Source organism: Candoia aspera, chromosome 2 (genome assembly GCF_035149785.1).
Source record: "Candoia aspera isolate rCanAsp1 chromosome 2, rCanAsp1.hap2, whole genome shotgun sequence".
NCBI lineage: Eukaryota > Metazoa > Chordata > Lepidosauria > Squamata > Boidae > Candoia > Candoia aspera.
The window spans coordinates 121,284,236-121,297,136 of NC_086154.1; the positions used below are offsets into that span (position 1 = coordinate 121,284,236).

The 12,901-nt window shown below is 38.0% G+C and overlaps 1 protein-coding gene across 2 annotated transcripts in view; it reads left to right on the top strand.

Annotated features, from left to right (window-relative positions):
- The window catches only part of LOC134490418 (cholesterol transporter ABCA5-like), an 84,181-nt gene that overhangs the window by 14,409 nt on the left and 56,871 nt on the right, over positions 1 to 12,901 (top strand). For both annotated transcript variants that reach the window (XM_063293446.1, XM_063293445.1), the window contains exons 3-7: positions 279 to 483; positions 1,386 to 1,547; positions 2,582 to 2,679; positions 5,869 to 6,098; positions 8,995 to 9,136. In XM_063293446.1, the coding sequence (XP_063149516.1) occupies positions 279 to 483; positions 1,386 to 1,547; positions 2,582 to 2,679; positions 5,869 to 6,098; positions 8,995 to 9,136 (837 nt within the window). The remainder of the gene's footprint in view (positions 1 to 278; positions 484 to 1,385; positions 1,548 to 2,581; positions 2,680 to 5,868; positions 6,099 to 8,994; positions 9,137 to 12,901) is intronic.

Sequence of the window (12,901 nt, forward strand, 5' to 3'; positions counted from 1 at the left end):
CAGAGTGGGGGAAGGACTTAACCCTGTCCCATCTTCAGCTCTAGGTTCTGAAAAAGTTTAGATTCATGTTACTCAGAGAGAGCTTCTCTCTCACCATGTTGAGGATAGCAAGCAGGTGTAGTGAATGCAATACAAGTATATAGATGTGTAATATTTAAATACCGAAATAATGTTAAACAGATTTGTAGAAAGGCATTCTATTTCAGTGAGGATTGTACATGGCTGTAAGTGGTTGCTTCTAAGTGTACCTATTTAACTTGTTGATTTTATCTATGCAGGAAATACTGCTTCCACTTTTCTTTTTATTCTGGCTAATATTAATGAGCATGATATATCCAAATAAGAAATACGATGAGGTACGTGATTCTGATCTTTATTCTGTGGATCACTCCAGTATCTCTGAGTTTGTTGTTGGCTACACACCAGTGAACAATGTGACAAGAAAAATCATGCACAAAATGTCTGCAGAATACTTTACAGAAGGTATTATAAACAAAATATTCTGTCATCCCATATAAATGTTTATTTTTTTTTTCTTGCATTTACTAGGAAGATACAAAAAATAGATTAAATATGTTATTTCCATGAAATATACATATTGTTATTTAATAATATTTATAAATATTCTTTTATATTAACATTTGTTTATTTTTGTTTTCCTTCTAGAAATTACCCTAGCAATATCCCTCTTACTGGTGTCCCAAATCAATCAATCAATCAGTCAATCAATCAACTTCTCATATGTTCTTACTTTGTGAGCCATAGGATTCCTGTGATTACAGTGGGATACAAATAAATCTAATAATAAATTAATACATAATTTAATAAATCTAATAATAAATTAATAAATCTCACATATCTGATAATAGAAAGGAGGGGCAGAGGCTGCAGATCAAAATGTCATTTATAGTCTAGCAAGTTCCATGTGAACAAGCCAAACTGATTAATGCCCCCTAACAGCAAAGATCAGAACTAAGCATCTTCCTATCTGGCACTGGCAAGCAGAATTGTTCCTATACCTTTGTTCCTCATTAGTGAAAGAATCCTGCCATGATGTGTGTTGGGCAAAAAACCCCATGCATTTTAAACACCCTAAGGCACACAGAATTCTATTCTATAGGTTTAAATTGATCCTCCCCAAACGTCTTCCGCATTTTGCAAATACATGTTACTATATTCATTTAAAAGATCCCACACATTTCACAGAGACTTGAACATTTAAGTTGATTATGCATTAATAACTTCAGCTGTACCCTAGTCTGAATGTTATATGTAAACAGAAAAGTTTTCTATGGTTAAATGAAACTATTACAGACAGGACTGCACTTCTATTAGACAAATAATCAGAGATGAAAGTAATTAGAAGAAATACTTTTCTTTTATAGGAATCACTACTGAAGAATTTCTGACTGAGCAAGAAATGCAAGAGGCTACATTTCGTAGTCCCCGAAACTTTGTGGGTGTAATTTTCAAGGATTCTATGTCCTATCAACTCAGATTTCCTCCTACAAAGGTTCCTGTGTCTGCAGTTCATGTGGAATCAAGAGGTATTTTATGTGTATATAAATTAAGGCTTGCAACAAAATAGTTCAATTTTCCTGTGACATAGGAATGATCTGTTGCAAGATTCTGATCATAATTTATTATTCAATTGACAAAGTTACTTCTGGGTACTTACAAAGTTCCAGAAGTTCCATATGTGTGTAAAAAACATTCCAGCTATTTTGTTTCCATAATGGCATGCAGTCATTCAAACGTACTGTAAATGGAGATATTGTATATTATACCTGTTGAATGTTTAATTTGAAGACAGTTTGATCCACTAAATGGCTTGATTAGATGTCTGAATCAGTTTAGAAAATCAAATAAAATCAACTTGATTTTCTGAAGCAGTTTGAGTTGCTGAATTGAAATGATGATCCAAAACTGATTGAACATTGGAATTAGATTATAGCCAATCCACAAACCCCTAATATGTATGTTTTAGTTTTAGTTATATAAACAATTTTAAGATTTAAATTTAAACTTACATCATTGGGTTGGAAATGAAGATTTGAAGAATAGGTTGCTTCATTCTATAAGATGACAAAATTGTCTAATAGTAATATATTTTTAATCCTTCCATATGATTTTAGATGATGTGAATGTTTCAGGCTGCACCCGTGCTTTCATTATACTTGTATCTTTTATTTTTCACTAATAAAGGTAGAATTCTTCATTATATTACAGCTTCAACTATGTAAATGATTTGCAAACTTTAAAGAGCAATAGTACTGTATATGCTGCCAATATTTTTGTCAATTAATGTCATTATGGTTTTATTTATGAATGCCTATTTGGAAGAAGGCTATGTTAAATATCAGTTTCTTTCCCCCAATATTTTATGTAAAATATTAAATCCTAGCATGAAACTATAAACCAGTTTATTCATGCCAGCATGACAACTACTTTGTTGAAGGTAAAATAAGTAACTCTTTGCATCAGAATTTATACAGCAGAAACCTTATATGAAACCCATTTTTGATGTTTTGGAATAGTTAGTGAAAATACTTTGTTTTCTTTTTCTTTTAATTTTCTACAGCCAGTTGTCCAAACCCTTCCAAGATATGTGAAGCTGAAACATACTGGCGATATGGATTTACGGCTCTCCAGATCTGCATTGATGCAGCAATTATACAGGTAAATGTGCATATGACTCAACATTTCTTTGTATTAGTCAAAGGACAGTACAGATTTTTTTTTCTTATATGGCACAATGCTTTGCCCAAATGAGCAGTAGGGTTATGCAGTGATCTGAATTTGAACAAAGTACAGTAGATAATTTGGAACACATGGCAAGTAGCACTTCTTGGCTGGTCCTTAACACTATGTTTGATTCAAGGAATGCCAGCTGGTGCAATGTTTGTGTCTATCCACACTCCAAATTATGTTTTTCTCTTCAAATCTGGATCACTGCACAACCTACTGAGCACCTGTTCTTGTGATGCCACATGTATCTAAAAAAGTGTATTTTGGATAGTGTATTTTCACAAGAAATATGTGTAATTGTGTGTCCTTGTATTGGCTGATTAATTCAATATGTAGCATCAAGTCCTTGTCAACTCTTGGGGGCTACAGATAGACCTTCTCCAGGATTACCTGTCCCTAACCTAACCCTTCAGATCTCCCAACTGTGCACTGACCAGGACTTTAATTGAATCCATCCATCTTGCTGCTGGTCATCCTCGGATTCTCTTTCCTTCTGCCTTTCCCAACATTATGTGTTCAGAATATAATAATTTGAGCCTGGTCATTTGTGCCTTGAGTAAACTCTCGGTTGATTTGTTCTATGATCCATTTAGGTTTTGTTTTGTTTTGTTTTGTTTTGTTTTGTTTTGTTTTGTTTTGTTTTGTTTTGTTTTGTTTTGTTTTGTTTTGTTTGCTGTTGATGGTATTTCCAGTTTTCTCCAGCACCAGAATTTATGCCATTTCACTGGGAAACCATCCAGACCAGGAACTGATCCATTTTGCAATGTTTGAATCAATTCTAATACTTCTTAAATAAGTTTTCAAACTATCAATATTACTTTGTGATATTGTTGAATATTTATCTGACTCATAAAGTGATTAATATCACATTGATCCTCACTTAGCAAATCTATAAAATGACTTATTAAAAGAAAAAAACTGATTATTAAAAGCTTCTGAATCTAACAGCCTCTGCCTGTCAACTATAACTATTTCAGAAATTAAACTCTGTTGGTTCTGTTGCTTCAAACAATATGTCAAACATCTTTTTCATCTGGTTACCAGTAATTCAAATTCAGTCTCCTCAAAGAGAATTCAATCTGATCAGCCTAAAAATCACCCAGCTGCAACTTGGCTAATATAAATATTAACTATGCTATCATGTTAACTTCTTATGTATATATTGTAGATATACATACATATCGTATCATGTATCATATTATATATACTATATATATATATATATATATATATATATATATATATATATATATATATATGTCACACATGTAGTGCTTAGGTTTTTGTGTGATATATAAATACAGAATTGTATTGTCTGCTATGTGAAATTTGAATTGGCCAAAGAATGGAAATCACCCCAAGGATCCCCTATATGTCCTTTGTGTTCTAATATCTACACTCATTTCTGGGATTTAATAATGACAGAAATAAAACTCTTTCCAATTCATTATATATTCCAGGATATTGAAATATTGAGGCTTACACTTTGTGATTACCCCAGTGATGGTCAGCTTTTTTGACCCTTCTTTACAATAGAATGGGCAGGTAGTGCCAATGAGCACCAATGTATCATGAGTACCTCCCTTGAAATGAACCAGAGATAAACCCCACGTGACTATATTTTAAAAGTTACTTCAATGAAAATAAAATTAATGGGAGGTTTGTGTATTGCAAAAGAGAGAACCAGCATCAAGTTAATCTTTGCTTCCAAGAGTATCTCTGGATTGGTCATCAACACAAGAGGAAGTTTTAGAAAATAAAAATAGTAGGTGACTGCAGCCTAGGACTTTTTTTCCTAAATGTGCATATCCACCCAAACATTGTTTTGTGAATGTGCAAAACTTCCCCAAGGCAATCATTTTTGAGAATGCCCACAACACGCTGTTAACTTTCCTTTTTTTAATGTTTTATTGCTTTTTAAAATAATGACAGAAAAAGGAGAAACCCTTCCCAAAATACGTATATTTTAAAAGATGCATATCAGGTGCTTAAAAATAAGAAAAATATAACAGAAATAAATAAAATAAAAATATGAAATATAATATGTCATTACAACAATAAACAATTACAAATATATATATATATATATATATATATATATATATAATGCAAATATTATGCAAATATATTTATATTTAAAAAACCCAGAGTCCCTCCAGTGGGAGGACATGGGTGGTGACAAATTTGATAAATAAATAAATAAATTTATATTTATATTTCTAGTACAATAATATAACCAACATGCTTTTCCTGAACTACTATATTTTGTATAAATGAGTCCCATATTTCATTATACTTACCCATACAAAGTCTACGTATATAGGCAGCTGGCTGGGTGACTGGGCCAGTCACACCCTCTCAGCCCAACTCACTTCACAGGGTTGTTGTTGTGGGGAAAATAGGGGGAGGAAGGAGTATTAGGTATGTTCATCGCCTTGAGTTATTTATAAAAATAATAAAGGCAGGATTAAAAATCCAAAATCCAAATCCAATCTTCTCATAGGTGACAAGTGCAATCAGGTCTTCAATCCATTGAGTAAATGGGGATGCTGTTAACTTTCCTAATGTACTCACTGACACAAAAGACCTGTTTTTCCCTACTTGACTTAGTAAAATAATTTGCTCTGAATAATATAGTTTTGAACTTTTCTAAACAGTGGTTAAACCAGGACCAGGGGGATCCATGAGGGTTGTCAACACTGTCAAAGTGGCAAGTGGAATGTGGCAATTGAAACCCTGCCCGTTTTAATGTGTTTGAGCAACAAACATTAAAAAAAAAAAGTGAGGTTTCAGTCTCCTCCTCACATGTGCCATTTTGATGCCATTGACAGCCCAACCGGGACATTAAGTTGGAATTTAGATGTCTTTTGTAGTATCTATTTTATTTATCCCACTTTTTCTTCATTCTAAAACTTCAGCAGCCAACAGAAAATCATTAAAGCAGAAATAAATGCATAAAATAAACCAGAACTCCTTTTGAAACTCAAAGTACTTTGTGTAGATATATAAAATAGATAAATCAGACATACTGCAAATTGTGTTACGGCTTTGGAAATAAAATTTCTTTATTAGCAGAAACAATACGAAAACTGCTTTTTAACAGTCCTTTTCCCTTTTCAGCTGAAGACGAATCAATCAGTTTTGGAAGAACTGGAACAAACAAAAGCTGTCATGATGGGAGAATCTGCTATTTTGGAAATAGATAATTTTCCCCGTGCAGTCATTCTGATTTACTTGGTGATTGCCTTTTCACCCTTTGGTTATTACTTGGCAATCCATATTGTGGCAGAAAAAGAGAAGAAATTAAAAGAATTTTTAATGATAATGGGGCTTCATGACACTGCCTTTTGGTGAGTAAGTTCCTTAGCTCTTTGGTGTTAAGTAACTACAACAGATAATTATTCAGTTATACAATTGGATTACGTTCATCTTGGAAGAAAAAGTACATCATCTTGATTGTGACCTATTCCTAAATCAAAACAAAGTCTCTTTGTAGAAAACATTTCAGGCTGCTCTCAAGTTTCCTAGGTTATTTCTTAAAATTGGATAGACATGGCTGTACCATGATACATTTTGAACACTGAACTATTTGAAGAATCAGATGTAGTTTTGAAAATAGTATTGACATTTGAAATGCTGTGCAGTCTTTAGTAAGAATTATGTCTGTTCTGTCATAATTGTGTATTTATAAATGCTCATGGAGTTACTTTGTAAATCTGTAGAAAGTTTTACATGGCTATTAGAGATGGTTCTTTAAATGTCAAACGCCAATTTGCTTTTCTGGATTGATGTCACGCTGCTGAATGCTTGCAAAAGACTCTGCAACACTAATGCTGTGCTCAAATTCTCCATTGAAATTTCAGTTTAAATTTAGGGTGCATGTGATAAAGCTTTAAAATGGAGGGTAATTGTAAAGTGGATGGCATGAAGTACTTGATTGGTGGAACTGCATAGGCTTTCTCCTCCCTTTTTTAAAAATGTAACTAATGCTGATAGAGTTGTCTTGTCCATTTTCTTCCTCTGGAATATTTTGGGGCGTCTAGTTTAAAAAAGAAAGTATGTCTATTGATAGACATCTTTTCCTCTAAAGAACATTCCTAGAAATCAGTCTGTCTGTCTGTCTCTCTTTTACTATATAATTATCATGCTTCCCTCCAGAATGTTTTAATCATTCTGGATGGAAAAACAGCAGCTGGAGAGGGTGTTTTGTTTTGTTTTATTTTAAGCAGAGAGAAAAGTATTACCCAATGGACAATGATAAGTCCTTCTTCAACAGATGCTTCTGTGTTGGGTTCTTGGTGTTCTCTGAGCTTGGTTGTTTTCTTGCAGATGTTTCATTACCAGGCTAGGTAACATCATCAGTGCGAGGGAGAGTGGGGCTTGCTGGCTGTATCTACAGTATATAATAACTTGCCCTGCCATTCTTAGTGGGGGTGTGGCTTCCTCCTTGATGGGTCCTTGATTAGGGTATTGCTTCCTCCCTGATTGTTTATCTGGTGCTGTTTCCTGATTATAACACTGTTGGCTGCTGGAGAGAATGCCTTCTAGGCTGTAGGAAACCAAGGTGTCAAGAAGGCTAGGAAGCCTTGCCTTAAGTAGAAGCAGCAGTGTCTATAAGATGGATCAGAGGATGGAGGCTGAGGAAAGCAGCATCACACTGTTGCACAAAAGGCCTTGCCTCTTGTGTACATGCATCATGGCACTGAACACACACTCAGACTTTGCTGTCTTATAGGCAAAAGGTACAAATAATGTGGCATATGCAAAAATTGCTATACATTGTTACATCTTTGTTACTTTACCTCTGTGGTTCTGACCAGATTACTTTTTACAACATTTATTGTTTGTCTGAGTACGCTTTTATCTTGAATCAAGTAATATGTTCAAAGAAGGAATAATTATGATAGCTATTTTTAAAGGATGTTGACTAGTTGTATGTATAGATTATAGTCTTAAAGAATTCATTTCAGCATTTGTAGTAAAATCATTAGCTTTTTTTATTCCAAAATTCATGTGCGAAAAAAAAATTATATTAGCAGACATGATTTAGCATTTTTAAGGCAAAACTGTGTGCAAAAATATGTAGATTAGAAGTATACATAAAAAATATATTTGTATTCTTGTGAATTTAGAAGAGTCTCAAACTGATGCAGGATGAAAAAAATCTTAACTTTGGAAAATTCACTGAACTTTATTATAAGATATTATATAAGGGAGTTCACAGAGCAATGACAATTTGGGGTAAAGGACAGGTCTTAAGGTAATCCTTCTCTATTTTCTTGAAAAATCCAAATAGTCATAGAACAACTGCGATTCAATTTATGGAGTATATTCTAATGTTAGTTACTGTTGCTTCCTCTATGGGGATCATTTAGACAACTAGATACTAGAGTTCTGGAGTGCTTTGGATTAGCTTTCCAAAAGCTGTTTTGGGATGTGCAGGGGTATGAATGTAGTGCCTGTCTGCAACTCTTTAAAACAGCAGCATTTCCCAGGAAGAGAATTTGCAAACTTATTGATGTTTCTGTGCTTTTCAGGGCACCTTTTCTGAATCACTTCCAAAGGACTTTAGAGTCCTACTAGATACTTATCTGTTAGATGCCTAGATATATGCAAAGTTTATGTCTTTTGTATTAATGGTATCACAGAATTATGTAAAACTTTAGAGTTTTTCATATGTTAGGTTGCATGAATATGCACCTCTGTGTTCTTATCAGTGGGATTATACAGACACTATAAATACATTCATATATTGCACCAAACTATAATTGTTATAAACAGAGTTTGTTGAACAAACTGTAATGGTCTGGTTTACACATAAGACTGTCCATGGATTTTCCTTTAAAGGGGACTTCCCTATATTGTTCATAAGACTCAGTTTTTTAATTGCACAGATGCCTTTTGAAAGAGCTGGAACGTGGATTGGCAATAATGGGCACTTCATTCAATGGTATCATGGGTAACAGTGTTCATTGAGTCCTCAATTTTTTAAAAAAACTGCCTGAAGTCTTGCCAGATAACCAAATATTGCAAGATTTCTATGTTATTACATAAAATACCACAAGATTTCTACCTCTTAAATCTTTAAAATTTATTTTTTGGTGTCTGCAACATTGTGCAAAATAGCATGATGGTGCCTGCTGCCTGAAAAGATTGCTGATCCTTGAAGCAGAGGTAAGTAATCTTTGTGTAGTAATACAGATGGCTTTGAATTCATGAATCTTCATTGTGTGTTTCCTTTTTTAGGCTTTCGTGGGTCCTACTGTACACCAGTCTGATATTTGTCATGTCTCTTCTCATGTCGATCATTGCAACATTCTCTTCGCTTTTTCCCAAAAGTAGCAGCTTTGTGATATTTCTTCTTTTTTTCCTATATGGAATATCCTCCGTAAGTGTGTGTATGTGCTCACTGTTACTATATTGTGGATACTGGCAATACTGTGTTTTAGTCTTCTTTGACCTACTTAAACAAGTTGCTACTACTATGTTTTTTCTTCACTGAATGATAGCTGGAAGAGATCTGATGCAGTTTTATTTGCTTACATATTTTAACAGATGTTGTTTCTCATTTTGTTTTGAGTGTACTTTCTGATTTACCTGTGTTTTTCTGCCTTCAAACATGTAATGTTTTCTGATGTTTTCAGACATCACTATTAATAACAAATATTTATGTAGCCCATAAGGCACTAATGTTAAAGTTATGTTAATATGACATTATTATATTTATTTCATTTATTTATTTATTAAATTTCTCCACTGGCCATCTTGTGCAACGATGACTCTGGGTGGTTTACAATAAATAAAAGAATAAGAATTCATTATAAAATATAAATATGAATAAATATAAAAATATAAAATATGAAGTCCAAGATGGTCTTAATGAGATTTACTGGGGCCGCATCACGGTACCAGCCACCTCCACAATCAACTTTTGCCCCAAGCGAGGTGGCATAGCCAGGTCTTAACTCCCTTTCTGAAGGCCGGGAGAGTGGGGGCCTGCCTTACCTTTGGGGGTAAATTATTTCAAAGGGTGGGGGCCATGGCAGAGAAGGCCCTCCTCCTGGACCCTGCCAATTGACAATCCCTCATGGACAGGGTCTGTAACATGCCCTCTCTGCCTGACCGGGTGGGACAGGTCAATGTAGCGGGGGTGAGATGATTCCTCAGGTAACCTGGACCCATGCCACGTAGGGCTTTAAAGGTGATAACCAACACCTTGAATTGGACCCAGAAGCAAACTGGCACCTAATGTAGCTCTCGCAGCAATGGTGTTATATGTGCCCTCTTTGGGGCTCCTAAGACTGCTCACGTGGCCACATTCTGCGCCAGCTGTAGCTTCCAGATACTCTTCAAAGGTAGCCCCATGTAGAGCGCATTACAGTAGTCTATGGAGGAGATGACTAGGGCACGAGTGACTGGAGGAACTCCCGATTCAGGAGGAGGTGTAGCTGGCGCACAACACAAAGGCTCCCCTGGCCACGACTGCCACCTGTTCTTTGAGCAGGAGTCGTGAGTCCAGGAGAACCCCCAGGTTCCGCACTGGATCTGTCTGGGGCAATGCAACCCCATCCAAAGGTGGTAAATTCCTGGATACCCAGGAGCCCCCAACCCACAGCCACTCCATCTTACCAGGGTTCAGCTGAAGCCTGTTGTTCCCCATCCAGACCCCTACAGCCTTCAGGCACCAAGAAAGGGTGGTCACAGCATCACTTACATCACCCAGGATGGATATTTATAGTTGAGTATCATCCGCATATTGATGATACTTCACCATGTGGCGATGGATGATCTCGCCCAGCAGTTTCATGTAGATGTTAAAAAGGAGTGGAGAGAGTACTGAACCCTGCGGCACCCTGCAAAGGAGGGGCCATGGGCCAGATCTCTTCCTCTCTAACAACACCACTGACAGGTCAAGAAGAGCCAGGATGGATGCACTGCCTCCATCCCACTCTTGCCAGATATCATCCATAAGCGCGACCAGAACTGTTTCCGTACCATATCCAGGCCTGAAACCCGACTGAAAAGGGTTGAAATAATCTCTTTCATCCAGGATCCTCTGGAGCTGCAACACCACCACTTTCTCAACCACCTTCCCTAAAAAGGGGAGGTGGGAGACTGAACAAAAATTGTCCAGAGAAGTGGGGTCCTCCTCTTGAGGAGGAGGCACACCAGTGCCTCTTTAAAGGCTGCTGGAAACACTCCCTCCCCAAGGTTGCATTCACCATCACCTGGACCTACCCACATGTTGTTGGTATTTGTTTTGTTTCTTCCTGGACTAAGACTCAAAAGATGCCCTGGTTACCATGGTAACAAATCACTTTGGCAGAGTCAGAAGGTCAGGCTTAATTGTCCTCAGGTTGGGATGTGCAAAAGGATGACCAAATAAGAAAAAGCTGCTGCAAGCTTGGGGGAACTTGTTTGGACTTGCCACCAGAAGTTTCAGTTTCTGTTTCTGTTCAGCCCAGCTCAGCAGCAGCTCTTTTCCTGCTCAGCATGTGTGCATGTGTATGAGCTTGTAAATACGTTTCTTTGTATTTAAGAAGCTTTTGAGCCCATCCAGCTCTGGATGAGGAAACTGTTTATGTTTTATGCTTTCTTTAAATAACACTTATTGTTATAGAAATGCCTGGTGTGTTCTTTCTGATCTCTCGGGCCAAACGCCTTGCAGCACTGTTACAGAAACGCCAACACATGTCACCTCCCAAGCTGCCTTCACTAACCAGGAGGGACAGGGATCTAATTGGCAGTTGGTGGCGTTTACAGACCCAAGAACCCTGTCCACTTCCTTGGGCCCAACAGGATCAAACTGTTCCCAGATAACTGGGTAAGTACGTTCCCTGGGCATCTCCCCAGACCCTGCTATATGCTTGGCACCCAACTTGGAACAAATCCGAGTGATTTTATCTTCCAGATGTCCAGAAATCTCCTCAGCACGGCCCTGTAGGTGAGTTTCTAAATCACCTTCCCCAAAAGAGATTGGGTGATCTTAAACAGGGCCGTCGGGCAGCATTCTGTTAGTTGGGTTCGGTCCTTGTTTTCCTCCAGTGGCACTCTAGACATCTCTTAATCCTCTTCAGAACCCTCAGCTCCTCCTTAAACCACAAGGAGTCTCAGGTCTGATGGGACAAGAGGGGTTGCACAGGGGCAATCCTGTTTGAGCCCCCAGCCGCTTCCCTATTCCAGGCTCTGGCCAGGACCTCCGCTGGACTGTGCAGTTGATCCTTGGGTATAATGTTCTGTTCAAAGTAAGGATCAACAAGAGTAAGAAGAAATATACTTTGTTTACACATTATGAACTATTTAGAAGAAGGCAACTGAGTTCAAGTTTCACTCAGGTTTCAGTCTCTCAGCTCCAACTTGGCAACCAGGCTGATCAGGGTGCGATGCAAGGACCCTGGAGTCCCGCTGTAGCATGTGGTAAGATGGCAGAGCAAGGTTCAAGAGTAGAGCATCATGAGGTGACATGGCAAGGCTTCACTGTGGATCGCAAGGAAGTAAAAAGGCAAGATTCTGTTGCTGGGCACGACAAGGCCGTACTGCAGGGTTCCTCTACTGAACACAAAAAGGTGAGGCAAAACTGTGTAGCTGGATGTGGCAAGGCAAGGCTCTGTGGCTGGATGTGGCAAGGCAAGACTGTGGCTGGACACGGCAAGGCAAGGGTCAGCTGGATTTGGCAAGGCAAGGCAAGGGTCGGTGGCTGGATGTGACAAGGCAAGGCTCCGCAGCTGGATGCAGCAAGGCAAGGCAGTGTTCTGCTTCTGACTGCAGCAAGGCAACGCTCCTCTGCTAAGCATGGCAAGGCAAGGCCTCACTTCTGAATGCGGCAAGTCAAGGCTCCGCTGCTGTGCGCAGCAAGGCAAGACTCCTTGGCTAGACATGGCAAGGCAAGGCAAGGCTCGGAGTTTGGTTTCTTGGTGGTGGAAGACGCTGCTTCAGACATCGGTGATTCGTCGACCAGTTCAGGCTCCAGTGAAGGTCCGAATGAACAGTTGTCTCCGGCAGCCTGTTCTTTGGGCTGGCGCCTTTTTATTTTGTCTCCTCGCTGTTTTTTGTCAGGGGCCAATCAGGCTTCCTTCTGCTTGGCGCGTTTTTCAGCTCTCCTTTCTCTTGCACCCATAGGCAATGGCAACTCCACCCCTTGATTCCCACCAAT